Genomic DNA, 26,574 nt, shown 5'->3' on the forward strand with positions numbered 1-26,574 from the left:
GAACGGTTTGTACTTCGGGGGTAGCCTCCTATGCAGACATTCTTTGAGCTCGTCTCGCAATCTTCCTTCTCCCCGTTGTAGGGGACGGAAGATTACGTGACGATCCCAAAGAATGTCTGCGTAGGAGGCTACGTCCGAAGTTCAAACCGTTCCTTTTTTCGTAAATCAGCATTCAGATCTTAAAATGGTAACCTCCCCAATAAAACTCTGTTGATTACTTCCTATCCCCACCCACCCCTCACTCAGGTTACACCCCCGACATTATGTTTGAACCAAGGGCATCGAGAAATTTTAAAATGCGGTAGGCAAGTATATATTCCTCCCCTACATGCTCCGACTGGAACGAGTGTGTTCCACTTTGACATGATTTCTTTGCTCATCTCCAACGTCGCTTCCCTCTCTGGCTTGCCCTTGCGATTCCCATGAAGAGGATACGCACATTTTTAACAATTAGGTTATTATTATTAGCTACAAATTTTTAATTTAATTATTCTTTATTGTTTATTCACACACGACCCCACAAGCTGCAAGCTGAATTACTTATCGTGTTTAAATAAAGGTTACTTACTTTCTTACTTACCTACTTTTCTCATCGGTCGCCAAAATATGCCATGTTCAACTCGGTGTCTCGGACATATTGTCATGTTAGTACCATCTTCATTAAACTGACCCGTGCGAGCGAGAATCAAATCCTTCTCTATGAGGATATTAGTCTGTGAAACTTTGACTGTCCTCAGATGGGACCGGATGTCTTTTTTACAAGACGTCAAGGGAAAATATTGTGACCCCCGGATAGCGTGGAGATATGCTGCACTTTTCTTTCGAAAAAGTTACAAACGAGCAAAAGAGCGAAGCCATGCTTAACTTTCCGATGTGTGAAAATCTATAGAGATGTATAAATAGGGAAATCCCGCCCGTAAATGTTCTAAGCTATATCACGTGACTAGTTCAAGTGTCACGCATACGCAATTAATCCGAGTTATATAACATAACTTGCGATAAAGTGAATGCACATTCACTGAACTGCGCGCAACACAGTTTTCTGGACATTTTTACAACACAATGTCCCTTTTCAGGTTAATATATTAACTAGCTAGTCAACTACCGATTATCAATTTGGTAAATTTATTTACCGCTGACCAAGGTCTTCGCCCCTTGTTCCCACGCATTCCAAATTATATTGACGATGTTATCTGCCCGGGGGGGGGGGGGACTCCCATATGGAGTGGACGGGGATGCTCGTTGGAAATTTTGAATTTAACCCCTAAATGAGACCAATCTGGGCGTGGCCGAAGCTTATACAGACCCCTAAAAGAGATCAGTTTATAAAACAGACAAATAAAAAGTACAGTGACTTTTAATGATGGCGAAGACCTTATCATCGAGTACTTTTGCCTATAAGTAGTTTATAAAAGTATTGTCATAAGTCTTCATCTTAACCATTTAACTAGTATCATTTCCTCGCGTGCAACCCTCTACGAGACCTTGACGGCTAAAAATAATGACATTTTGCCCAGAACACCCTAAGCGAGACCAAAATCCGAAATTTACACCCCTAAGCGAGACGACGAGCATCCCCGTCCATTCCATATGGGAGTCTCCCCCCCCGGGGGGGGGGGAGACTCCCATATGGAGTCTCCCCCCCCGGGGGGGGGGGAGACTCCCATATGGAGTCTGAAGATCAGGAAGATTAATTTGCATGCCTGATGCGGGAAAATCAATAATTCAAGGTTTTTTTTAAACTCAGAATGGAATAGATATCCATGTGTGAGCTCAAGAGTTAGCCCGTGAGGGCAAACAATAATTTCAGCGAAGAATATGACTTAGGATTGATGGGTTCGTATGCCGAGTGTGAAGTAAGTGTATAACAAACTGCAAGGTCAAGTTCTTGAGCTGCGATGCTTGAACAGGGTTTTAAGAGCAATCTAAACAACAAGATATGCCCAGTAAAAACTCTCTTCTAACACCTCAATGCTTTAGAATCTAGATATCACGGCAGTTCATTCCCATATTTCGATCATACGAATAGAATTCAGGTGTTACGCTCGTGATACACTGTTATTTTAAAGATTATTGCGAGGACTTTTACGTTCAGTTACCTTAAATGGCCATAAATAATATTCAAAGACACTGTTAATGTCATTAACGTAGGAACAACGTTAATTAGTTGATTCTATAATATCTAATTTCCTTAGATTTCTCCCTTCTCTCTTTGTTAAAACTGGTCTTTTGTCACGTTGATTGAACAACCTTTGTGACCAAAAACTAACAGATGCCAAAAATTTTTAGTGATTTCATCAGGCTAAGAGTGGCTCTTAACCTTGGTAAAATTAGTTTTCAAAAAGAAAGTTGGACTTAAGCGATATTTGAGTCAGAATTCTAGCTAATTTGCCTCATTGCTAAATCTTGCGTGACATAGGTATGCAATGACAACTCTTGATTGGCACCTGTCACTTCAAATCCCTTGAAACTCGTGTTGTGAACTAAGATAGGTCCAATCCTTATTTGTGTGAAATGGCAATAACATTCATTGTATTTTGTAACCAGGAGTGAAGTCTAAATTTGATGCTTATTTTAATGCAATTTTTGGGATTTGGGGCAAAAAACCAAGGGAGTGATCTAACTCCCAAGGGAAAAATCGCAGAGCCGGCCCACTTTGTCTTTTAGAGTTGTTTGGTGGTCCCTTCAATCTGGCAAAGTTTCATCCAAATTGGAGAGATGGCATGCATCACCCCTGCCTGGTCCTCTGGTAAACTCAGTCTTAATTAAGATAGCGAAATCCAATCAACAACAAGAAGTTTTCAAAATTAAAAATAGAGAGCTTAAGATTAAAAATCACAGGTTGAAATTAAGATAGAACAAACTTAGGAAATTAAGAGTGAGATACTTAATTTGAAATTCTGAATTGGTGTTACGGATAGGAAGGGAAAATTATCCCATGAATAGGAAGTAATAAAACTTCATTACTGAAAAATAGTTCAGCTGGCTAACTTCCGAGGAAACTAATAAAACTTTGTTACTGAAATGTAGTTCAGCTGGCTAGCTCCCGAGGAAACGGAAGGTAGATTTTAATAATGAAAAGAAACTCAAATGACCCGATAATGAACTATTTGTTTTCTAAATGGAAGTTAGCGAAACGGCGTTGCACATGTTCAGGTGTACAAAGAATCGGCAACGTACAAAGTAGAACAATAACTTAAGGTTTCTAGTTGTTAACTGAAAAGAGGCTACTGTTGGCTTTTCCATATTTTTCTGTTGGTTACAATATTTCTTGAAAGCGATTACATGCATTCTAAATCCTAACAATGAATAAACTTGTGAGCAAAACTGAGATCCACAAGTTCCCCATTACTAAACCAAATTACATCTTCAGGGCTCCGAAGCGAGCGATTTACAATATTTTCATAACAATACTCGGAGTGGACTTAAAATAACAATAATGCGGTCGCGGTACGGTAAAGAACGGTTGGGACTACTTCGCCCATTGTTCCGTAGCGCAGTGAGTAGTCAGTAGTCAGTAGCAAGTACTCAAGATATAGTTTCTCCTCAGGAGGGTTATCCCTCCCCCTCCTATCCTTTATCGGTTATGTCAAAAACTCAGGCTCCCCAGATCTCGAGTTTGCTCATGCTCTTTAAGTCCCAATGTATCCCTGGTAGGGGTGGTGTCTACAAGCTCCCTGCCTTCAAAGCATCTTGTTCTCTACCCAAGATCACCCACGATTTCTCATGTAAACGGTTCTCTGCTATTTGAAAACTACCAAACAATTTTTTTTTCATATACAAAGGCTTTGAGTTTATTTAGAAGTATCTGCTGGTGATTTACGCGGCAGAAGCATGGCAGTAGAAGCTAGAGGTAGCTTAAAATAAACTATCGTCGATTATAGTTATCGCAAACTTCTTTGCGCCGGTTGATCATGTAAATGACAGTTGATGATAGTTAGGGGAACCCATTATTTTTCTCGAAGTATCATTGACTAAGACGCACCGCACGACCAGAGCACAGAGCTTTGATTTCATTTTTTAGTGTTTAAGTAGCTTCAAGTGCAAGTTCAGGTTTTCACAATTGTTTTAATTACAATAATTTGTCGTATTAAATAACAAACAAACAGCAAAACAAACAAACAAACAAAAGAAGTCTGTAGTGGCCAAGAAATCGGACGCTTTCGAGTTGGCAACCAAACCAGTGAAATAGGTTAAGTAGTAAGTTAGTCGAGTAGGTGATAAGGAATAACTTAATAAATAATACGTAACTAAATAGAGGTGTAAATAAAGTAGCTAATGCGAGTGTTTACACTAGTAAGTACGGGCATTGTACAGAGGTCCTTTGAACTGATTAAAAGACGTGCATTTAATAATAATTGAAGTTTTTTTTTTCTCTAGATTTATGGGGCATTTTCTCGTTTTAGTGTTGTTATTTAATTTTGGCTTTTACCGACAGCCAAATCAGGAAAGCTCAGGGCACTGAAACAGACTTTCACCAAAGCGAAACTAAGACTTTGATAAGTTTTAATTATAACTTGATGTTTTAGGACTCGAAACCAGATGACAATTAACTAGTTCACTTCTTCAGCGGCTCCGGAGGGTATGTTAGAAAGGAGGGCGCGTCATGCACCGCGGGCCTTCCAATTATCCCTGCTCAGGCTTCCGAAGCGGGTTTCCAGGTAAATACATCAGTAACCTCTGAGAAGGAGAGACATTGACTGGTGTATTTTTTTCTAGTCCCATATTCAACTCCTTGGCCGCGTTTGTAAATAGTCAACTGGTGTGCCTCCTATCAGTTGGGATTCCTCAAGTTACTTCATTAACAGTCACTGAGTTTAGGCAATTCTTTGAAAAGCCATTCCATGTTGCAACACTTCTTACTTTTATTTTTCTACACAATCCATTGAATCACAAAGCGAAGATTAACTGTTTGGTTCTACGATGTCATGGTTTTGTTGCGATAGAAATAAGGAAGAATTTCATCTATCAAATCATGCAAACTACATTTATTATTATTCCATGCATTTTTTCTTCCTTTTCGTTCGCCGAGAACCCACCACGTGACCTGCAAATACGTGTCTACAAATAATAATGGTCTGCTCATGCGTAATACCGTCTAAATGTGTTTTGCTGTAAATAATATTCCACTCATGCGTAATTTTAACCAGGCTCTCGGGTGAAAAACTGGCAGATCGCTTCTGTGAGCTCCCAGAGATTGACTTAAATATGAAAACCAACTTGGCAATCGAAAGATAAAACAATAATGTAGGCCATCTCCGAATTACCTTTAGTCTCTTTCTTAAAACGAGTCTTGGTGCCCATCCTTTCTTCTGAAAACGAGATTTCATTCACATGCAAAGTAAGCTCATTTTCGTATGAATGGTTATACATCAGGCCTCGTTTTGATGAAGAGGCTATTACTGAACTTGGTTATCGCAAATCATGATCCATCATGTTTTCCCCGTCGCACAATTGCTCCAAATGCTTCACATGACTGAAAATCCGAGTGATATTCCCTCAGATAATTGATCTGCTCGCCACTGACAAATCAGGATATTTTGCTCAACCTCGGCCAGCATTTGTTAATTATGTAGTGTTAGAAACAAATGAAAATCTCTCGGGTCTTACGGAATATGGTAATGCAGAGTTACACAGCGCCAAGAATCATCAATTTTTTTTTTACGTTGCACGGAGCTTTGACTTCAGTTTTTAGTGTTAAATGGCTTCAAGTGGAAGTTCAGTTACTCACACTGTTTTCAGTTACAAAAAGTTGCTGCAGTAAAAAAGGAAACACAAACACAAACCAAAAAAGAGAAGTGTGTAGTGGCCAAAGAAGAAGACGCTTTCGATTTAGCGACCAAACCAGTAAAATTAGTCAAGTAGTAAGTTGGTAAAGTAGGTGATAAGGAATAACTTATAGATAATAAGTAACTAAATAGGGGTTTAAATAAAGTAGCTAATGCGAGTATTTACAGTATTCATGTCTCGCTAGCAAAGAGGGACAGTGTATATTCTTTTTTGAATTGATGAAAAGGCATGTATTTAATCTCAATTGTAGTTTTTCCCCATGATTAACGTGCATTTTCTCTTTTATTTTTTCTTTTATTTTGGCTTTTACCAACGGTTAAATCAAGGAAGCTCAGGACAATGAAAGGTACTTTTACCCAAGCGAAACTAAAACCTCCATAATTTTCAGCAACTTGGTCTTGTAGGACTCGATAACTAGTTCACTTCATGGACTCGAGGGAATCATAGAAACGAGGGCGCGTCCTACACTCCGTGCCTTCATTCTATCTCTCTTCCCAGTCTTCTCAGACGTAATCTGCGTGACTATAGCAGATGCCCCATGTTTTTTTTATTTGCTCTTTGCACCATGAGCTATTTTTCGAGTCTACAAATTGTTTGACTGACAGAATTTGCAATATGTAACAATCACTCAGTTTAGGTAGTAATTTGAAAAACTCCCACATTTTAGAACACTTTTCGCCACCATTTTACTATTGATTAATAATTTGGGGACGGCATCATTTCTATGATTGCAATGAAGTTGCGATGATACGTTTGTATGTAATTTCGATCAACTTCTGCTTATCTCTGTTGCATATTGTAATATTCTTAATCCGTTTTATATTTCACTTTAGTTATTTGTTTGAGGGCCACTGATTTCTAGCGGAACTGTAATGTGTAGAATTAAGGTAAATAAAATTCATTGTTTTTATCACACACTGTGGTCATTATCTCTTTTCTCATTGGCTAAGAATCCACAGTTCACTCTGGAAGTCATTCACTCCCAGTATTTCATTACTAATATGATCTGCTCACGCAAAGAGCAAATTAGCAAATGCATGCCGGGAAGGAATGCATGATTTTCAAGAGTTCGAGCCTGTCAGTAAATCTTGAAATTTTGTCTTGCAAATATGACAAAACCACAGAAAACACACAGAGGAAATGCGCGCAGGAACGCAAATTGCACATGGGGTAACGCGCGTTATCAGGGGTTCAAAATGCAGGGACGAATGCACAGAGTTAACGGACCAGGGGAGGCAATTAAGAAATATCACCACACCCAACCAAAGTGTAGAGGGCGTAATAACTTGGATTCACGACGAAACAAGCGAGGAAATGGGAAAGAAACGCAAAATATTGATACAGTGTAAATTGAGTACAACTCTTAGCCATATTGATTTGTAAGGATCCATTTCCTTCACTCAAGAAACATTTCCTCGTGGTTCTTAGTCACGTGTCGGGTTGTAGTGTGATAGATAGACGATAAATTAGCCACCAATTCTAAAATGAGCGACTCTATCACAAAAAGGCGGGCAAACTGCAGCATTTTTGCGGCATTACTTACTCGTTGTTGAGATCGCTTCAGCTCTCGTTTGTTCTTCTCGTCCCAGCAGCGCTGTAAAAATTAAAGTTATGGTAATGTTTTTTGCAACTTTTCAAAGCTTCATATGAAGCCACAGTTATATTTCAATATTTATAAAATACATGCATCGTTTGGAAAACACGATTTTAAAGTTTTAGACTTATAGGGCGGAAAATTGACAATTTTGCCAGCCCTCAAAGTTGTGCCCTTCTGCCCCTACAGATGGTCAGGGGAATGATTCGAGTTAAGCCAATACGTTGTATTAGTAGAATGCTACTAGTATACTAATGCAAATGCTGCAATATCATTGGCTGAGCTACTCCTATACTATCAGCCATTAGAATGCAGGACTGGAGGGTCGTGTGTAAAATAGTGACGTTTTTCTCGTTTTTGGCAAAGTCTTTCTCCTAATATCCTGTCACAAAATCACATTTCATAAACTGCAGCTTTCTACTATCCTTTTAATCTTGTACTTTTTCTCCAAATGCTTCCTTCCTTTGGTATTGTTAATGTGTGCTCACGTGATAGTCACGCGCGTACCTTCAGAGCATCCATGACGTCACTGGTATGAAGAATTTTGGGAAATGTAGATATCACAGGATCCATGATAAAGCTTGAAACACGAAATACAATCTTTCCTTAGTAAAATGAGAGTTGAAATTAAGTTAATGCTTACCTTAAACTTGGTATAGTAATGTTTTTATTAAAGACTTCTACAATCTCGTGTTGAATATTAATACCAATGCTTCCCTCATGGAAAGAACATGAAAGAACCCAGAAACACGAGCGAGAGTTTTCGTTATTGCGCATGCACCAAACAGTCCAAAAAATTTCCTGCAACTTGTGAGTCGCGCCCTCCGTCCATTACGACCTCGGTCAGCAGTTGGCTGTACAAAGAAATGAATTGAGCGTACATGTGACATGTTAACAAAGTGTCCGGTAACATGCTACAAAGAGATACAAAATAACAACTTATGAAATATTGTCACTGCTCAATGACAACAAATAGAGAAGAATAAAATGAAAATTAGGGCATTGAGATCAAAACTTGGATTCTCATTCTTGCATAGAACTTTAAGTCAAACATTAAGAGATATCATAAAACAAAGACAACTACTGTATACGATTGTAAATTGTGGAACTGATGAACCGGAAGTGAACCAACGTGACAAGCACCATACTTGACAAACGTCATGTAAGCGAAGCCATGATTGGTTGAAATTTGCATCTGAGTGATTGATAATCTTATTAGTTATAAATAATCAAAAGCTGAAGAGTTTTTAAAGCTAATCGTTCAGCTCCTTTGAAAGTCAACAAAGTCAAGGAAAACAGTGTTTTATAACTTGTTGATTGGTAGGTCTAATTAAGATGCGGCGTCAGATATTAGTTATTTTATCGAAAAGACATGTACGGATCTCATCATAACTAAATCTCAATCGCATCAAATGATGTTAGTTTAACAAGAAAAACGGATACATACAAAATGATGGGACTTACTCATATATTTCTCTTTTTTGATGGGAAATCAGCTTCACTGTCAGCCGTGGCTGGCGATTAGAACGAACAACTTGCTGGAAATGGTTACTGCTTGCTAAGAAGAAAAAACAACAAACAGAAACGATGTCAGAACATGAAAGAAAAAATAACACAAGACAAAACAAAAACAATAAAGAAATAAAACCAACACAAGAATTTATCGGTTTTTTTCCCAAGTTCCATTCAGGTCGAGGGAACTTTGCTCCCCTTGCAAAACAAGACGTGTTCCCATTTATGTAACAAGTCCATTTCTTAATGACCAAAGCTTGTTCACAAGCACGAGAAATACAAATACTGAGAAATTCAAACCCAAGCAAATATATCATATTTCTATGGCTGTCCTTTTGCAGGCATTTCGGAAGTGTACGTTTGGACTGTTGTGACTGGACCTAATGCTGATAAATATTTATTCTAGAGTTAACTGAGAACTCTCAGCTCTTATTCTTTCATATAACAAACTGTTAGTAGAAGCCTCGTCCGCAGTTTTTCATCCTTTTTATTTGGTGTTCCTGTTCAACTGCAATTTAGTAAAACAGGATCCAGTTTACGTTCACTTAAAGAATATGGACCTTTTTCGCTTGGGCGGCTTGTTTTCTCATTACAGACCACGTGATGTTCTCCAGAGAATAGTTCTTTTATCGATCTAAAAATTATTTATTCATACGCACGCGACTATTTGAAAATTTGAAAGGAAGAATTCTCAAGAGTATCATCACATGGTCTGAAATGGGGCAACCACCCAGTCGAAAAAAGTCTATTGACAAGAGAGTGATTGGTTACCTTTTAAACTGATGGAGTGGTCCAAGTCCACACCAGTATCAAACGGAGTTCCTCCATTGAGTAGAATCTCGTATGTCCTGTCAAAGAACAAGCAAACGGTGTTTCCTCACATAGCTAAACTTTTCCGACTAAGCCTCGTTTTCAATCTTGTAGAATTTGTGCGAACTGGACACACTACAGGCAAGCGCACAATCGGAAGGGAGGGGGAGAAGGAGAGAAACATTATTACACCCACTCGTTAAATTGATGATTTTTTTTATCCAATCAGGGAATAGCACGGGCACTCGAGAGTATTGCGAAAGTTGTGGCACCAACGTGTCGCCAACAGTTACTTCGAAACTTTGAGACAAAAACTACGCGCTCAATTTGGCCTGAGAAGCTGGAATTCGCCTAAACCAAACGGCATTTGCTATGATAACTGCGTAAGATAAATTAGCTTGCTACAATGATGCGATTCACTTTCATTTCGTTAGGCGTTTAAACTCCATCGTCTACATGCTAAATAATAACTAATTTTATATATTTTTAATCGCCTTACTTGTTAGGTACTGGCGCTCCATTTTCTTCAAACAGTCTCATCACACACCAGCCACATGCTACTTCACTTTTCTCGCCGGTGGACTACAAGAAATATAAAAATACAAGCCAGGAAGGTTAAACAAAGACTAATGTTCAATCTATAAATAATGGAAAACTTGACGTTCAAGAGAGGTTTGACGAGGTGTATGGATCGGCGTAAAGTAAGGACGAAAAATCCTGGCTGTACTTGTGAATAGGAGGGTCCAAAGACAGTACATGGTACAAAACAATATACGAACATAAACAGGCGATAATAAAAAGAAACGAAATTCAAACAAGAAAGTTCAAGATTGAGGAATGTTACGACGGACTGTAAAAGGGTCTTCCACATAGATTCAATTCAGCATCCATGACATTGTTTCTTTAGACCACGGGTAACTTTAAATGCTACAGTTGACGTCCGCGGTGACGCAAATCTCGCGCTAACTAGAATCAAAATTGGGTTTACCTGGGCCTGCTTCTAAAAATTAACGGTAATTTTACCCTGGGAAACTCGAACTTCTTGCTAAGTCGACGAAATTGTTTATCTCTTCAGGTCAATTTCTTTATAAGTTTATCTTCGATAACTTGAACTTTATTTATCAAAGTCAACGAGAATGACTCAAAGCTCCCCAGAATAAAGGACAGAATATGATTGGCTGTAAAAGGCTAGGGAGTATTAACGGACTACTTTTGAAAGAACAGTACATCGCTACAAGTCTTTTCTACAGTAGCCCACCATAGAATTCTTCTACTGCTTTGTTTTGCGTAGTTTATTCCCTTCAGATCTGTTATTAATTTCTAAGTAGGAAAAGTATCGTTCACGAGCTGCTCCTATTTTATAATAAGCCTGATTGAAACGCCTGACGTTTTCTATCCTAATTTTCCGTCATTTAGTTTTCGCCAAGTATATTGGAATTATGACATTAAAAGCTTGTCGTCCCGTGAATGAACGAGAAAACTGAGGAAAACCAAAACTACTGAGCAAATTCAGGTTGAAAGTAGAATGGTATACATGTAGTAAAAGCAAAGTGGCACTATGATTGGCCAAGATTTGACATCACTTAACATTGTGAAAGTCAAAGCAACCAGACTTGTCAGATTGGAAGTTTCTCCTCAAAATATTACATTTTACGCAAAAACTCCCAGGCGCACAACTCGGTCAACGCCCATCCAGAAATGCAGGCAAGAAAACAGTACTTACCGTTCTTCTGTAAAGCATGTTCAACTCAAAAAGAATAACTAGGAGAAAGAAACGAAGATCAGTAAAACCATGATGTCGACTTACACATTTAGCCTCATAATTGTCTCGTAAAGTCTCGCTGGACCATTACTTATAAGTCTGATATCTCCTCTAAACGGTTCTATTTGGTTAAAACTACAGAAGCAGTCTCAGTCAGTATCCTACGTTTTCTTCTCCCCGACCCGACAGGGTGCAACATCTTATTGATCCTTATTCAGGGCGGCGTGTTTTTTCTTATGCAGACCGCAACACAAACACCCACTCGTCAATGAAACCATTAATACAATGCCACACTGCAATGCGGCAAAATTCACCGCCGTTGAGCTGACTAAAAAAATGAGGTTTTTTGGGGAAAACAATATAAACAGTACAACGGCACTCACCTAGAGAATCGTCACTAGAATTTATACGAGCCAGGCACTCTGAATCAAACACACTGGTGGCACACTACAAAGACAAAAACAACATGCATTCATTCTATGCCATCAGGTGCTTCTTAAAACTTAATTTACTCATTGTTACAATACAGTCAAACCTCTCCACACGGAACTGACCATAGTGCAGAACTTTATATCAATTATTGGAAAAAGGGATGTAACCCCATCTTTGACTCGTAGGGCAAGGTAAGACTCAAGTTTTGCCACTAATGTAGCTATCATATTAAACTGACTTAAATAGTATTTTGCATTTCCTAACATTTTAACCGGACATTTTCTCTTCTGAAGCATAAAAATCAGCTTAATGATAAAGCAACGCTACATGTAGTCTGTAATGGTTTTTAGAAGACACAGTGACCGAGTTCTTCTTTAGCTTAGAGGACTGGATGCTGAGTCACAAGACGTTCACTCAAATGCAAGCTTTTGAGTATCCTTTATTTCCTCAAGCAGTTTTTAACTATTTTTCTTGATAATTATCAGCAACATGCAAAGAAAGTAGTATCCGATAGCCCGCGGCTAGTGGATTTTGCAGTACATACATACATACATACTTTATTGGCTCGTCCCCACGGGGCTTTTCAGAGTCAATTTTACATCACAAAATTAAAAACTAAGTACATGACAATGATAAAAGAAGATAAAGGTTACTAAAATTAAATAAAGCAGTCATTAAGAGGCTTTTGCCTGAGTAACGCTTGAAATCGTCACAGATGGGCTAAGTTTGAGCGCAGGCTGCAACTCATTCCACAGAGAAGTCGCTCTATATTAAAAGGTTCTTTGGCCTCTAGCAGTGCGGAAGAGTGTTATGTTCAAAAGTTGAGAGTTTCTGGTATTCCTTGTCGAGACGGCGGATCTTCTGACGAGCTTAGATGTCAAATACTCCGGAGCACAACTCGTCATGCACTTAAAAACCAGAACAGTAAAACGGAAAAAGTTGTTGCCTGATTGGTAGGCAGCGCAAGTCTTGTAGCAAAAGAGTTATGTGATCGAATTTTTTAGCGCCGCACAAAATGTGACAAGCAAAATTCTGTACTGCTTGGAGCTTGTCCAGATTAGCTGGAGTAGTATTGCTCCAAACAGAAGAGCAGTAGAATAATTTACTAAACACTAGGGCATTTATAATAATAATAAAGGCGCTTTTATCAAAAATATGCTTAACGCGGTTAATTTGGCCTAATCGTGACATGCATGAGGATACAGTATGCTCATTATATGTTAAATTAGAGTCCAGTGTGACGCCAAGGTCTCTTGCAGCGTTAACGGGCTCGAGTTCCTTCCCCAATAGAAATAGCCTAAAGTCGCTAACCTTAACAGTCATTTACCGGCTGTCGAATATCACCAGTTTTGTTTATCTGGGTTGAGTAAAAGCTGATTATCAAAGCACCTATTCCGAAACTTAACAAGTCCTTATTCATCTTCGTGCTGATCGTGGAGTTGAAATGACATGAGTAGGTTGGTATCGTCGACGTAACACTGCGATGAACAATTTTTTGGCACAGAAGGGAGGTCATTAACATAGATGTTAAAGAGTAATGGGCCAAGGATGTTCCCTTGTGGAACGCCAGAGCTAACAGGTAGTTTGGTCGACAGAGTTGTATTTATTCGCACAAATTGGTATCGAGAGGTTAAGTAACTTCCGAACCATTCTATCGCAGGTCTGGACGCACCAATGTCCTGTAACTTAGCGAGAAGTATTTGATGGTCAATACTGTCGAAAGCTTTGCTTAGATCAAGAAGGACAACTGCAGTTAGTTTCTTTTTGTCAATGGCATTTAGGATTTCGTCAGTTGTTTGAATGACAGATGTTTCCGTTGAATGCCACTGTTTATTTCCGCTTTGTTAGGATGATAAACGGCCTCTCGAGAGTAGATATGACGTAAGCTGATTGTGAGCGACACGCTCACAGACTTAAGAGAGGACAGGTAGTGGTGAAATTGGTCTATTATTGTTTGGAATGTCATGGTCTCCAAACTTGGGTATCGAGGTCACTTCAGCTGTTTTCCAGGCCAAAGGGAAGGTGTCAAACTCAAAGGTAGCGTTAATAATAGACATTAATGATGGCAAGATAGCAGGTAAACGATTTTTGATCACATGGATTGGAATTTTATCAACCCCAGGGGCTTTACCACTCGCCATTGATGTGACTATTTTTTGTACTTGTTTGCACTTCACTGCGTTGAGGGTGAACTGCTCTGACAATGGGTAGATTCTCGGAATAAATAAACATTGATTAAGAGTACAACTCGATTCCTCTGCCAATTTAGCAACTCTATTGATGGTACTCTTTCCCACGCAGGAAAAGAAATTATCTTTGGAATAATTAATTCGAGCGAGCGGAGTACTTTTCGGGAATATTTTTGAGGACATTCCAATTACAGATGTGCCTTAAGAGATTATATTCGTAAGAAACTTTTAGGATCCAGTGAGAATGACAAAGTTAGTTTTCTTTGCATGCCGTTATACCGTTTCCTACGATTTCAAGGAAAATGAGAACACAAGCAATGGAAAGGTAAACACTTCTAAGGACATTCGACATTTGTGAACTTCCAGTATCACTTAACATCCACAGAGAACTCAGCTCATAGATTAACAAGTAGTGTATAACAATGATTCACCTGTTTGTTGACGGGATCCCAAGTAATGTCTCGAAAAGCTACATTAGACTGACTTAGTTTCGGCATCACCCAAGAGCTAGTTTGCCAGTTTTCTATAAACAGAAACAAACAATACGTCAGTCATGCAACATTAGACAAAATAAGAAACTACGGAATTTAAATATGGAAAAGGAAATACCACGTGGTAAATATCCCTGGGATATAAGTCGAATAAAAGTTCCCCCACCCTCTAAAATATCGCCCCCACTCTATGACAGTTGAATGAAAAAATCAAAATTTTCGTTGCAGCGCTTTTATTTATTTTCTCAGATACCAGAACGATAAACATCGCACAGAATACCAGGTAATCAACAACAATAATTATATCTCTAAATTGGAGCTGAAATAGCGAGCAACTTGCCTTCTTTCGCCATTTTTCCAAGCGTAGTTGAACGAAATCCACTGGGCATCGCGCCCATGGCTTTAAGCACATCTGTGGCGCTTGTCTGAGAAGATAAAATTGTCATACTTGCTTACAACAGGTTCGTTTTCCGCCAGACAGTCAAGTAACAGATGATCAAACCGGTTTTGATAAAACGCGAACTGAAAACCAATAATATAACAGGTTTTTATTTTTCCAACAACTCTGACGGCATTTCTTCGCAACAGAAATTGAGATATAGAGATAAAATTTAACAAAATCAAAATTGACACTTCTTTCAAAAGCTCGTTCACAAAAGAAACGGTCGCGACTTTACTTTGTTTTCAGTGTCTGTTTTTACAGCTGCTTTCGATGTAAATTAAATTCTGTCTACTCCTCTTACAATTACCTTACAACATGGTAATTTGAATAAAAATCGATTTTTTATCTGTAGCATTTAGCATAAAATCCATTTAAAATCCTTAACAACGCTTAAATACAATGCCAAAGTGGCAATCGACAAATAGTTTTTGCAAATGCAGATTTTACGATTTGCAAAAAAATTGTTATATTCTGATTTGAATTTAAGAGAGAGTCATCTCAGCCGCTGATATTTTATTTTTCGTTTGATACAGGTGTAGATATCGCTGTAGAAAACAAAATGCAATACTCTATAGTAGAAATAAAGTTGTTTAAATTCATGACTAGACTAAGAAAACAGATTATTTAAAATAAAATTAACTGTCTCTGATCGTTTACATTGGCTTTCGTAAGTTGTATTTAATGGCCAGCGCAAAGCGATAGTGGTGATTTATTTTCAGTTTAAAGAGAGGAATTATTTTGATGTTTCACTTCGATAGGGCTTGCTTTAACTTAGTTTAAGGTAGTCCACGTTTGAAAATTTAGGAAAACCGATTTTTCAGTTGTCAAATATCGCTTTCATAGCCACTGAAAGTAGCGAATATCACATAAATACAAATTCTGGTTTGAGAGCAAGTTGAACTCCAGTATTTTTTTTCGCCCACAAAATGTGGATCTTCTCGCTCCCCAGCATTTTTACAAACATATATTCTTTCGTTTCAGTACGAGGCTGAAGCTATAGGCGGGCTTTATTCGGAAAAAGTGCAATAAAATTTGAACCAATCATTAACATAATTGAAAAGAAAAGTGCAGTTTTCATGATATCTGCGAGGAAAGCGACGTAAGATTTGAGACAAAAACTGAGACAAACAACGACAGCGCTGCTGTCCCGTAACACAAAAGATTTGTACTCAGTTGATGTCAAAGCGTGCATAGCCGTTGAGAAAAGCAGACTAAATTCACTCCCAAACTTTCAGTTCATAATGTAATTAAATACGGTAGCTTCTTAAGAGTAAGGTTTTCCTCAAACTAAACCCAAACAAAATAAAAGAAAATAAAATGTTAAAAATACCTCTTCGAATGTATTAACTGTAGCGCAGTAAGCCATTTTCCGTTAGACAGTGATCAGCTGCGGAAAGCGGAAGCCAGAAATGATAACCAGAAATACAAGAAAGAAAAATACCATTGTGTTTTGAAAGTAAACGGTCGATAATATCACGTCACAATTGAACAGCTCGCGCACATAATGAGCGCGGGCTCCAAATCCAGTGAACATATAACAACGTCCGAGTAACATGCACGCTGTCCTCAGAACACATCATCTGGACTAGTAAGAGAGTCTCAGGTTCGACACCTAGCTGGAGAGGTTGGAGTTCTTCTTTATTTATTTTTTTTTTTCTGAGCACGCATGTTTCAAAGACGGACTGAAAATCAGCTTCTGATATCCTCCATTGTCCTCGAAAAAAAAAAAAACAGTCATTTAATTTTATCTGCTAAAATAATTCAAGCCACGAGAACTACAGACTATCGTTTGCTTTGTATGAAAAATTGTATTTATAAGGTCGTTATTAGAAAGATCTTTTTCCATTTTCTTCGGTTCACATAGTCACGCTACACGAACGGCTCAAACAAACTCGCCCCACTTTGTCATCCAATCAGAAAAAGAATCGGGACTCGCTCGTTCGCACATATTTTTTCGTACGCTACTCTCCAACTATATCCATTCGCTTGAAGGTTTGATTAATTCACTGGATTCATATATCTGTGCCCTTTCTGATCGATCAGAGTATGAGACAGACACACAGAGAGACAGAGAGACAGACACACAGACAGACAGACAGAGAGGTTCAAGACATCAAATGGTGGATTGCCACTAAATACATTCGTATAAACAACTGCCATACCTCTTGAGTAGAATCTCTTGAAAGAGTTTTCCAAAGATCTTTTCCGTTGAACACCCAGGAAAAAAAAAAACACGAATTAAACTCTCCCGTCATGTACGAATAGCACCTTGGGTATCTTTACAAGGCGTAATGCGACCTAAAGAATGATTACAATATGTTCGCCACGATCACTACATAAGATAAGAAACTCTCTGAGAGGATCTGGATCAAACAACCACGAGTGCATTTTGGGATATTTATTATAATTGCAACGATAGCTACAATCTTTGAGGAATCGTTGCCATGTTATCGCAACGATAGCCGAACCTTTTTTTCGGCGATCTCAACGATCAAAGCGGTAGTAGCGCTCCAATGGAAACCTGACAATCACAAACCGTTCCACAAAATCTACAAAAATAATTAAGAGTGCAGTGAAGGTAATGCTTTGATAACTGAGTTTCTTGACGAGTGGATTTGTTACTTAAGATCTGAGCTAACCTTCTTTGCCTTGGAAGCTCGGGAACTTTGTCTGCTGTCTCTGCAGAGAAAATAAAAGAAAAAAAAAGCAAGCTAGTTATTTAACCGTACATCTTCACTTAGGCAGTTGCTTGGTGATTAAAAAACCACATCTTAAAAGGGATTGCTTATTTCTCAGCTACCAGACCAACGCTGTCTGTTGATAACTGCATACAAACTGAATAAATAAACTAGAACATGTCTCTTTTCTAGACCACAACAGGATTTCTAACAGTTACGCTGTTTGCATCCGGAGCCAAGCGCGGGAAAACACGTGCTTCCCAAGTGAAGGTTGTTCCTGATTGGTTAGAAAAGAACAGCTTGACTGCCGTGAATGGTTACAGTGCGAGGCGTGAATTGAGTTCGGCGAACAAATCACCCAAGCAAGACACACAAACAATCCGCCAACAGACAATCAGCTAAAACCGTTCTTAACATTCTTCAAAGTGCTCCTGCTACCGCATCAGGCAAATACGTTTCTTTACTACAGTGGAATCTTCTCCGTCAGTCTTCTCCGGTGAGGTTTCTTCGCCGCTTTCCTCGATAATCTAATCAAAATGAAAGGATATTAAACACAAGTCAACCATTACGATCCACAGATAGTAAGCAAAAAACTGTCGCAAAGGTGAACCAATAGTATTTTTTGCTATCACCATCTTAAAGTATGTCACCACTAACTCCCTTAGTCAATCTACTATTCTTCATGTGGATCGCCGAAATATTACATACTGTCACCTTTTACATTCGCCAAAGTACTTGAGTTCAAAAACAATGGACACGTTTACATCATGATAACACAAACCAACTTTAAACTTTCCAGTATTAACCTTAACAAGAGTTTTCGGTACAACGCCTTGTTTCCCGGCTGCGTTTTCAGCTTCCCACCAGCCATCCTCACTAAAATTTACAACAAAAATAAGAGCTATTTACAAGTTAAAATACTTCAACAAAAAAAAAAGGTTCAACATTCAAGGTACAGTAACATCGCTTAATTCTAGTTTGGTCCTAACTAGTCTTAGTTTCCTTTACGGCCTAAACAAAACCCAGTCGTTTAAACACACAAACCACACATCGCTCGTTCATCGTAAACAAAACATCCTGCTGCCAAGGCTACGAAACAAACGTAAACTACGTCATCCTCAACGATCAACGCGCGAGCATTTCTAAACTGTCCAATCACGTGTGATCTAGGCACGCACCTTTTCAAGTGGCGGGAAAAATCACTTCAAATCACAATGTTTTGAAAAACACGAGTTCTTTTTGAGGTGGAGTGGGACGACGAACTTCTGAAATGTTTCAGAGGTTCTCTTGGCCTAATCAAGTTCCCTCAGAAGGCCTAAGTTAAAAATCCTTTAGTTACAAAAAAAGCATAATTTTGATATTCGATTAGGGTTGAAATGTTTGCTTGCTGCGGAAGATGAAGTCTGAAGGCAAAGATAATAGTTCTATTACAATACAAAATCAATTCTTCCTCAAAGCTTATTACTACGACTGTTGCGCATGACAAATACAAATAATATCAGATACCTCGTTTTGATAACTGTTAAAATCTTGCCTTTCTTGAAGCTAAGATCACCATCTTGTTCGCCTGTAAAATCACTCAGCGCCTCAACTTTGAGGACCTAGAAGCATTTAAAGAAAACAAAAGTTTACGATGATGGCAAATCTCCGATAAAAGTAGTGGAAGAGTTTCCGATTGTTATAGACCAATCAAAACTAAGCACGAACACTAGCGAAGTATCTCCGAAGTGTCATGGCGCCATGACACTTTGTAATTTTGTTTAGCAACGGGAACTGTAACCTGCGAACGTAGACGTAAAATACATCTGCGTTGTCAGGCTACCAGAACTGCGGAAACAGATAAACTTTCAGAGATGGAACTCCGATCTTGCCTACATGGACGGGTTGAAACTCACGCTTCATGAAATGCCGTGATTCGGACTACAGTGTATCTGAAATAAAACTGACTCACCATAACTATGTTTGTCGTGGTTTCCTCTTCACTCTCGTCATCATCATCATCGTCTTCATCTTCGTCTTCACTATTTTGTAAAGAAGTAAATTAAAAACATAAATTAAGATTGCTCAGATCTACTGAGGTGAGCACCCAATGTTTCAGTCACCATTCGCAATATACAGGCGTTCCGAGCTCAGACTAAAACCTCAAAAAGAATTTTTCAAGGGAATACCATTCTGTGTAAAAGTTTTTTGTCAACTTTCAACAGAGAGCAAAGAGCTTCAGCTTCAAGCGGTTCATATTGTTATCTATATACCCATCCTGGTCTCCGTTAATCATCCTAATGGGTTCCTCTCTTCTGCCTCGTTTCTCAAGTACTATTCTACAAAAATTACACCATTCTTGTTGGTTTTCTAAGGTCTGGAAACATGTTATTGAGCTTCACCACGGAAAGTGCAGAAAATAAAAAGAAACATGTATAATGAAATGACTAGACGGCCTATCAGTAGTACAGCTCCTTGAAAGTTTTCTGTAGAAAGCAAGGTCACATTCTCTCAACACACCTCTCTGGCATGTGCGTGCCATCGTCATCAGCGTTATCTGTCTGCAAGTCACTGTTGGATACACCAACATCGCCTTCTTGCATCTTTCTGAAATGTTACAAAAAAGAAAACAAAGAAATGCAATACATTGTACGGTAGCTATGTAATGGCTTGGAGTGGTACATCGACAAATACTATCCCACCAGTGACTTCATTTTCAGTTGACACAAGAGAGTGTGGATACAACGGAAAAATGGGGTCACTTAAAAAAAAAAAAAAGAAAAGAAAAAAAAAGTAACTAGCTCTCTTTTCATTACATAGAGTACACTACCCAGGTTTTGTGAAGCAAAAAGACACCTTATCCGTCAAGTGATTCGCTAGTCCCTAGGGAAAAAATACTGATTTAAATAGTAAAAACTTCAAGTCCCGGGCCGAATTTATGAACGACTTATAAATTTAGGGTATCTGCTTTGAATGTTCATGTGAATGTTTATGTGGCTACGATACTTAAATTTTGAAGGCATAATTGAAATATTTTATTTCGGTTGGAAGCAAACGAAGAGACAAAAAAGGCAAGATATATGCATGAATAAATCTGGTGCTGAAATCATTACCTGAAATGGTCTTCCTCAACTTCATCGGGTTCTAGTTGTTCAGAAATTCTGCCAAGTTTGCTCTGTCAAACAGAAATGTAAATTAAAATAAGTCAGCTATGATGGAAAGTTCAAGAAGGGTTTACCATTATGTATGACGAACATCAGTCCAGCAGATACACACTCGATAGACATTCCTTAGCAGCACGTACGTTTGTACACTCAGTGAACACTGAATCAGCTCTTTGCCTGATTTTACAATGCACTGCTGCGTGCTAATTAGTACAAACAATGTTAATACATGCAGACTGAAAGGAGTATTTTGCTTGTTGCCAATTAAGATAAATTATTCAAGCCTCACCAATTTTTCGTTTGATTGAACTGAGAAAGATTTTGCATACATGTATAATGTAAGGTGGAATGAATGTGTTATATAGGTTTTTAGTTTCGTTTAATTTTTGTTCGACGAAAAAAGTAGAAAACTGTTCCTACGCAGAATTGCAGATGTAATTAGTAATCTTCGTGTAACCTGCGCTTAATTTATTTAACAATATAAAACCCGCCTCTAATAAGAATCACAGCGATTAACATAAAAAAACAAGACTTTCGCTAAATCAAAAGATGGATTATGACCCATCAGGATAACTTAAAAAAGCTACAAGTAAAACGTAAACTTATTGCGGAGAACATGGACAATTCATATAATTAACACGATGAATTAAACAATACACAGCCTGTAAGGTATAAAAATACATGGCTGGGTGATTTTAGAATTATTCCTTCGAAAGCACATGGCTTATTTTTTAAGGCACAGCTAATCTCGAAATGATTTGCATTTAACTTCTATTGCAGTCAAAACATTGTGGTTTTTTTAGAATGGACACTAGCCCCGTGTTTCAGACTTAAAAAATCTATAGTTGAAATCAAATTGACTGGCTTATAAATTAAACTCTAAAACGAAACCGTAATTATAAATATTATAGTTTCTGTGAATATCATGCGTAAAAATCGAACGCTTACAAACGCAGTCAACATACAAAAGGGAAGGTAATAGTTTTGCCTGGTTTTCGCAGGTAGAGCTTAAAATACTCGCTAAGGGAACCCAAACCTCTGGTATAGTTACAGTAGACTACACAATTTAAAATTACGGATTCTCCACACCTCGTAAGCATGAAACAACGATTTTTGCATTCTTCTTTTTTGTAGATGGATAAACAAGAATTAAATTCCAGCTGCGATGTCCAGTATAGTAAGCCGTTGTTGATACAGTAGATCATTTAAAAACGTTGCTTCATTCGACACTGTATGTCCATCAAACACCTTGATGTCAAAGAATCACTGAAGCTGAACCTATCTGTTCCTGTTTGTGACAACAACCTGAAGTAACTCAGGAAACTAGCATGCAAATTTTTAACTCTTAGTGACATAAATATATGACTTCCACGTATAAACAGAGTTTACACGACTCCAGACATGTAAATTAGGCAAGATCTTGCAGCTGCCCAAGACAAAGGTTCTATAAGTTGCTTAAGGCAGTCCATTATCGTTGCTACTTCAATTGTGGAAATTTTATACTTGAAAAGATATTTTTCTGCACATGTGACTAGCAAATACATAGAACATGACGGAATTTTGAGAGCACAAGATAAATTTAGAGAGCACGGGACTCCGCAAGAGAGTGTGTTTTATGGTTTAGACATCATTACTTGTATATCAGTTATCAAATTTAACACTGGTGAGCGAAACCTCTACATGTATGTTCTTCTACATGTATACTCTAATGAAACAACACTTTTAAGCCAATCAGAGGGCGCTCAAATTCAACTTGTATTATAATGTAAAGTGACATTATGCCCTACATATTATCAACTCTCACTATAACATCATCTGCTCGAAGAAGAAGAAGCAACTGCATGGTGCCAGTAAGTAAGTAAAGTAAAGACTTGAACAATACTGGTATGCAGTTCTGTGCAAAAATAATGCAAATGTTAATGAGGTCCGTGAGTTTTTCCCACAAAACTTCAAAAGATTCTACATGTACATCACCTCAGAACAAAAATTCATCAAAACTGACAATTCTTTAGGGACCAGTTGAAAAGTATTGGGAAGTGTGGGCCAGAGCAAAGAGGGGGTGGGTTGTTAGTTTTTGAGCCCACGATAAGTGGTGGGTCATTCAATTTTTAACTACTCATGGGGTGGGGGTGGGTCATCCTATTTTATAGCAGGAATTGAAACACATAAGTGACTCTTTTTTAATCAAAGTCTTGGTATAATTACAAAAGAGTTTGCCACTCAGTTAAATTTTCTTATCAAGCCGGAATTTTTGAATGTAAAAAAAAATTCTCACTCCTCTTTTGTGTCTTTATATAAATTTAAACGTAACTTATAATAATTATTATCACTGTACGAAAGCTAAAAAGTCTAATGGAATGAGCAAGGAGTCCCGGTGCAGAAATTTTCATGATCTTTCAACATGTCAACTGGTCTTCAAGAACACCAAATGGCCCACTTGTGTCTACATGCATCCACAAGGGTTTGGGACTTACATCCTTGGGCCTGAGTCTTGAATGTGCATTTAGGTTTACAGTCCATTTTTAAACGCGTGGATATGCGAAGCGTAGAAACGTGTTTCTTGCGGGGACTCCGATCTCCAAGCATTTGTTTGCTGGAAAGTGACCTACTAATGTGGTAAGTTTTGATGAGAATGTGTCTTATTCGAGGACCTTAATGAACTTATGTGAGCAAAACGAACACTTCTCAATGAATGAAACCAGGACAAACATCAGCACCATTATATAATATTGTAATTTCATTTTATAATTAGTAACATCTAAACCTGAGGCCAGCCGAAATATTCTTTTGAATATACCTTTTGTCAGCCTTGTAGTAGTCTTTGACTTATTATCGTTTTACTTTTCAAGTTTGGCTGATTAGATCTCCTGTGAGATCCAACGTTCAATCAATTGAGTAGTCTACGTTCAACCGACATCGAGTTAAGTTTAGATTAAAGTTGTATTCTCTATACTTGTCTTGTTTATTTTAGTATATTGATCTGAACTCTGAGTGGGATGTGAAATGCACATAAACTTGGAAAAAAATTCCCAAATACTTGATTTTGATAAGCTTAAATGATTTTTACCTTGTCTTGTGTTAGCACTTTTGCTTCCTGATTGAAAAGATAACAAAGGGAAAGAAACTCCTCTGTGAGCTCGTAGGAGCACATATTTATGGGTGGACAGATTTTTTGGATCAACACTGAAAATACTTGCAAATGAGGCTACTTATTTTGATGTACTTTCCATGCAATATATATATAGAGAGACAAGCGGTTCTACATTGGAAAAGAAGTGCTGTCTTATAAGAAACCTTACCTATAGCCTTGAGTGAAATGCAATGAAAAAGTTCTGTAAGCTCGTACGACTTGAATACTTGTAAATTTTCCCTGCAGGTAGACAAACACCATCAAGATCTGGGTGTATGTGTGAGTGTGTGTGTGTGTGTGGGGGGGGGGGGGGGGGGTGGAGAGTACACTATGATTTCTTTGGCAAGAGTGTCCTCTGTGACCCAAGAACCCTTAGCCTTCACCACTCTCTGTTCAGCTGCAATTTTTCCACCCTAGCTATTCTGTAATATGTGTGCAACAAAAGCCAGCGAAAAAAGCCTACACTTTGTGAGATAAGTGCGACCTTGTGTGGTATGAACCCAGCTTGTTTTCACAGCCTTTAAAAATACACCAGTAATTGCAAGTTCACCAAGTGAACATGTTTCATCTCTAGATTACTTAATCCACAAGTTTGACGATAGGTCTCCTTTGATTTTTTTAGAGTTTACCGACATCACTTGAAAGTTGCAAGAGTAACAGGTGGCAATATTATTTTGAATGCTTAAAATTGTATATTACTGTTACAAAATAAAAATAAAAAAAACATAAATAATGCCACAAGTTCATACACAAAATGTGATTTTGATGGATTATACAAACAAAAATGTCATGTTTTATAGGGGGGTGGGTGACATGTATTTTTCAACCTTCATTAAGGGGTGGGTCACTCAGTTTTGCACCAAACGGAAGGGGTGAGTCATGTCTTTTCTATCCACCACATTTTCAAATGCTCTGGCCCACCCCACCTTATAACCAGTCCATATATAACCAGTTACATGTATTCAATCTGATTTTTTTGTGAAGAGCAATTATTTTCAGCCTGATAAGATAATAAGCATCAAAATAAGTTGTTTACCCCTTCCACTACCAAGCAAAAGAATCTCAATATGTTCTGAAAGTTTCGTTGTCACTAGCTAACAAGTATAATTTGCAAACATGACTGACTAATTTGTGGCATAGTTTGCAATTTCCCAACACACTACGCAACATCACATGGTACAGAAACTGACTATAAACAATGTGACATGTCCATACCTTTGGGAGACTAGAGATCTCACTTGACAGCAATTCAATTTCTGTCTTTAATTTGTCACAGCTTAGGGAAGGGAAAAAATAATGTTATGATTTGTTTTTTTTGTTGCCAAAAGTTCCTAAAGGTTTTTAAACAGCCCAGAGGCTGATACATTCGTAGTGAATGGTGTATTTAAATACATGAGGGCAGAAGCTTGCTAATTAATTCTTACATGTACATGTTACGTAATGTACTAGCACAGTGACTGTTTTGAGCTCATTCCCAAGATGATCAGCCCTCTGACACAGGCAAACCGACAAAGGGCACCAGCATTGTCTTGTTCTAATATCTGCACTGCTTGACACCAAATAGAACAACAATTTTTTTTCATGTTCACTGTGTGCATGGTGAACAAAATGGCATGTAACATAACCTGGAACAACTGGAATGCCAAGCAGAAACAGATAATGTTCAATATCAAAACCTGGATCCTGGGATTCACCTTAAATTCCGTAACATTTTGGGATGTGCTACATGTAGAATGTTCTGCTGTACTCTGGCATAATATTTCACGTCCCTGATTTAAGTGCGTGCCAAACAAAGCCAACTACATGTTTAATTTGTGTAAGCTGCAAAAAGCTCCGTTGATCCATCTAGCCCTAAGCTTACATGTACGATATATTAATCTATGCACAGCCCTGGCCTCATTCAACTTAACCATTAAAACAACAGCGACAATTAGTCTGGAGCAATCATTTTTCTATCTTTAGACTTCACTCACTCGTTATAATTTTGTCTTCTCTCTGGTGATGTTATTGATGATAACCCATCCAGACGAGTGTAAAATACATCAACCTTGAATGATAATCGGAAAAAAACTCTTGTCAGTACAAAGACAATTGTCTGCCTTATTTCTTGTGTTATAAAAATAAATTATTTTGACCTTGCAGAGAGAAACACAAGGGCTAAGCTTAAATTCTAACAGTAAGCTTCAGTAACCTATCAGATGAGGATAGTACAGATGTATGCACAGAAAAAATACCGTTTTAATTATATTTGACAAAATCACTTTCTCTAAGCAAAACGATTTTTTTCACTGAGAATGGCCTGGATGTGCTGCATTAAAACAAATTTGTAAGCTTACATGACGACATCAGCTGACTTACCCGTCTTGAAATAGAATTGATTCTCTTTTGCACGTATGCAAGGCTACCTTTCTTCGTCGATTTTTCTACTTTGCTACGAGACATTGTGAGATAAAGAAACTGTTTTCAGTGCTTTGCAACCAGATGTCTGCTCAATACCTCGAAGAGAAAATCCACAAAACGCTGCACCCCGATCAAACTTTCCGCCATTTTTATGACGAGTCATACCCAGGCTCCCGCATAATGCCGAATGAGTAACCGCGC

The 26,574-nt window shown here is 38.1% G+C and overlaps 1 protein-coding gene across 1 annotated transcript; it reads right to left on the reverse strand.

The window, feature by feature from the left end:
- Nucleotides 1-7,336: 7,336 nt before the first annotated feature.
- LOC110045338 (nephrocystin-1-like) lies at nt 7,337-26,534 on the reverse strand. Its single transcript, XM_089295885.1, has 21 exons — nt 26,332-26,534; nt 25,947-26,020; nt 25,189-25,249; nt 24,948-24,973; nt 21,933-21,984; nt 20,793-20,854; nt 20,200-20,286; nt 19,652-19,721; nt 19,207-19,301; nt 18,507-18,576; nt 18,155-18,227; nt 17,662-17,701; nt 17,185-17,230; nt 14,921-15,005; nt 14,521-14,612; nt 11,852-11,915; nt 11,430-11,467; nt 10,206-10,288; nt 9,668-9,744; nt 8,849-8,942; nt 7,337-8,298 (listed from the first exon to the last, which is right to left on the reverse strand). The coding sequence occupies exons 1-21, from the start codon at nt 26,413-26,415 to the stop codon at nt 8,151-8,153; spliced, it is 1,521 nt and encodes a 506-aa protein (XP_089152011.1). The 5' UTR covers nt 26,416-26,534; the 3' UTR covers nt 7,337-8,150.
- Between the last annotated feature and the right edge of the window lie 40 nt (nt 26,535-26,574).

Source organism: Orbicella faveolata, unplaced genomic scaffold (assembly GCF_042242905.1).
Source record: "Orbicella faveolata isolate gen_17 unplaced genomic scaffold, um_ofav_v1 contig_26, whole genome shotgun sequence".
NCBI classification, from domain to species: Eukaryota; Metazoa; Cnidaria; class Anthozoa; order Scleractinia; family Merulinidae; genus Orbicella; species Orbicella faveolata.

What these genes read in the sequence shown, in the direction of transcription:
- LOC110045338 (XM_089295885.1), bottom strand. Translation starts at nt 26,415, where the DNA reads ATGTCTCGTAGCAAAGTAGAAAAATCGACGAAGAAAGGTAGCCTTGCA. An exon ending in CGTTGTTTCATGCTTACGAG is followed by an intron (nt 20,855 to 21,932) that starts GTGTGGAGAATC and finishes TCTGTTTGACAG; the next exon opens with AGCAAACTTGGCAGAATTTC. An exon ending in GGGATCCCGTCAACAAACAG is followed by an intron (nt 11,916 to 14,520) that starts GTGAATCATTGT and finishes TTGTCTTTGTAG; the next exon opens with TGTGCCACCAGTGTGTTTGA.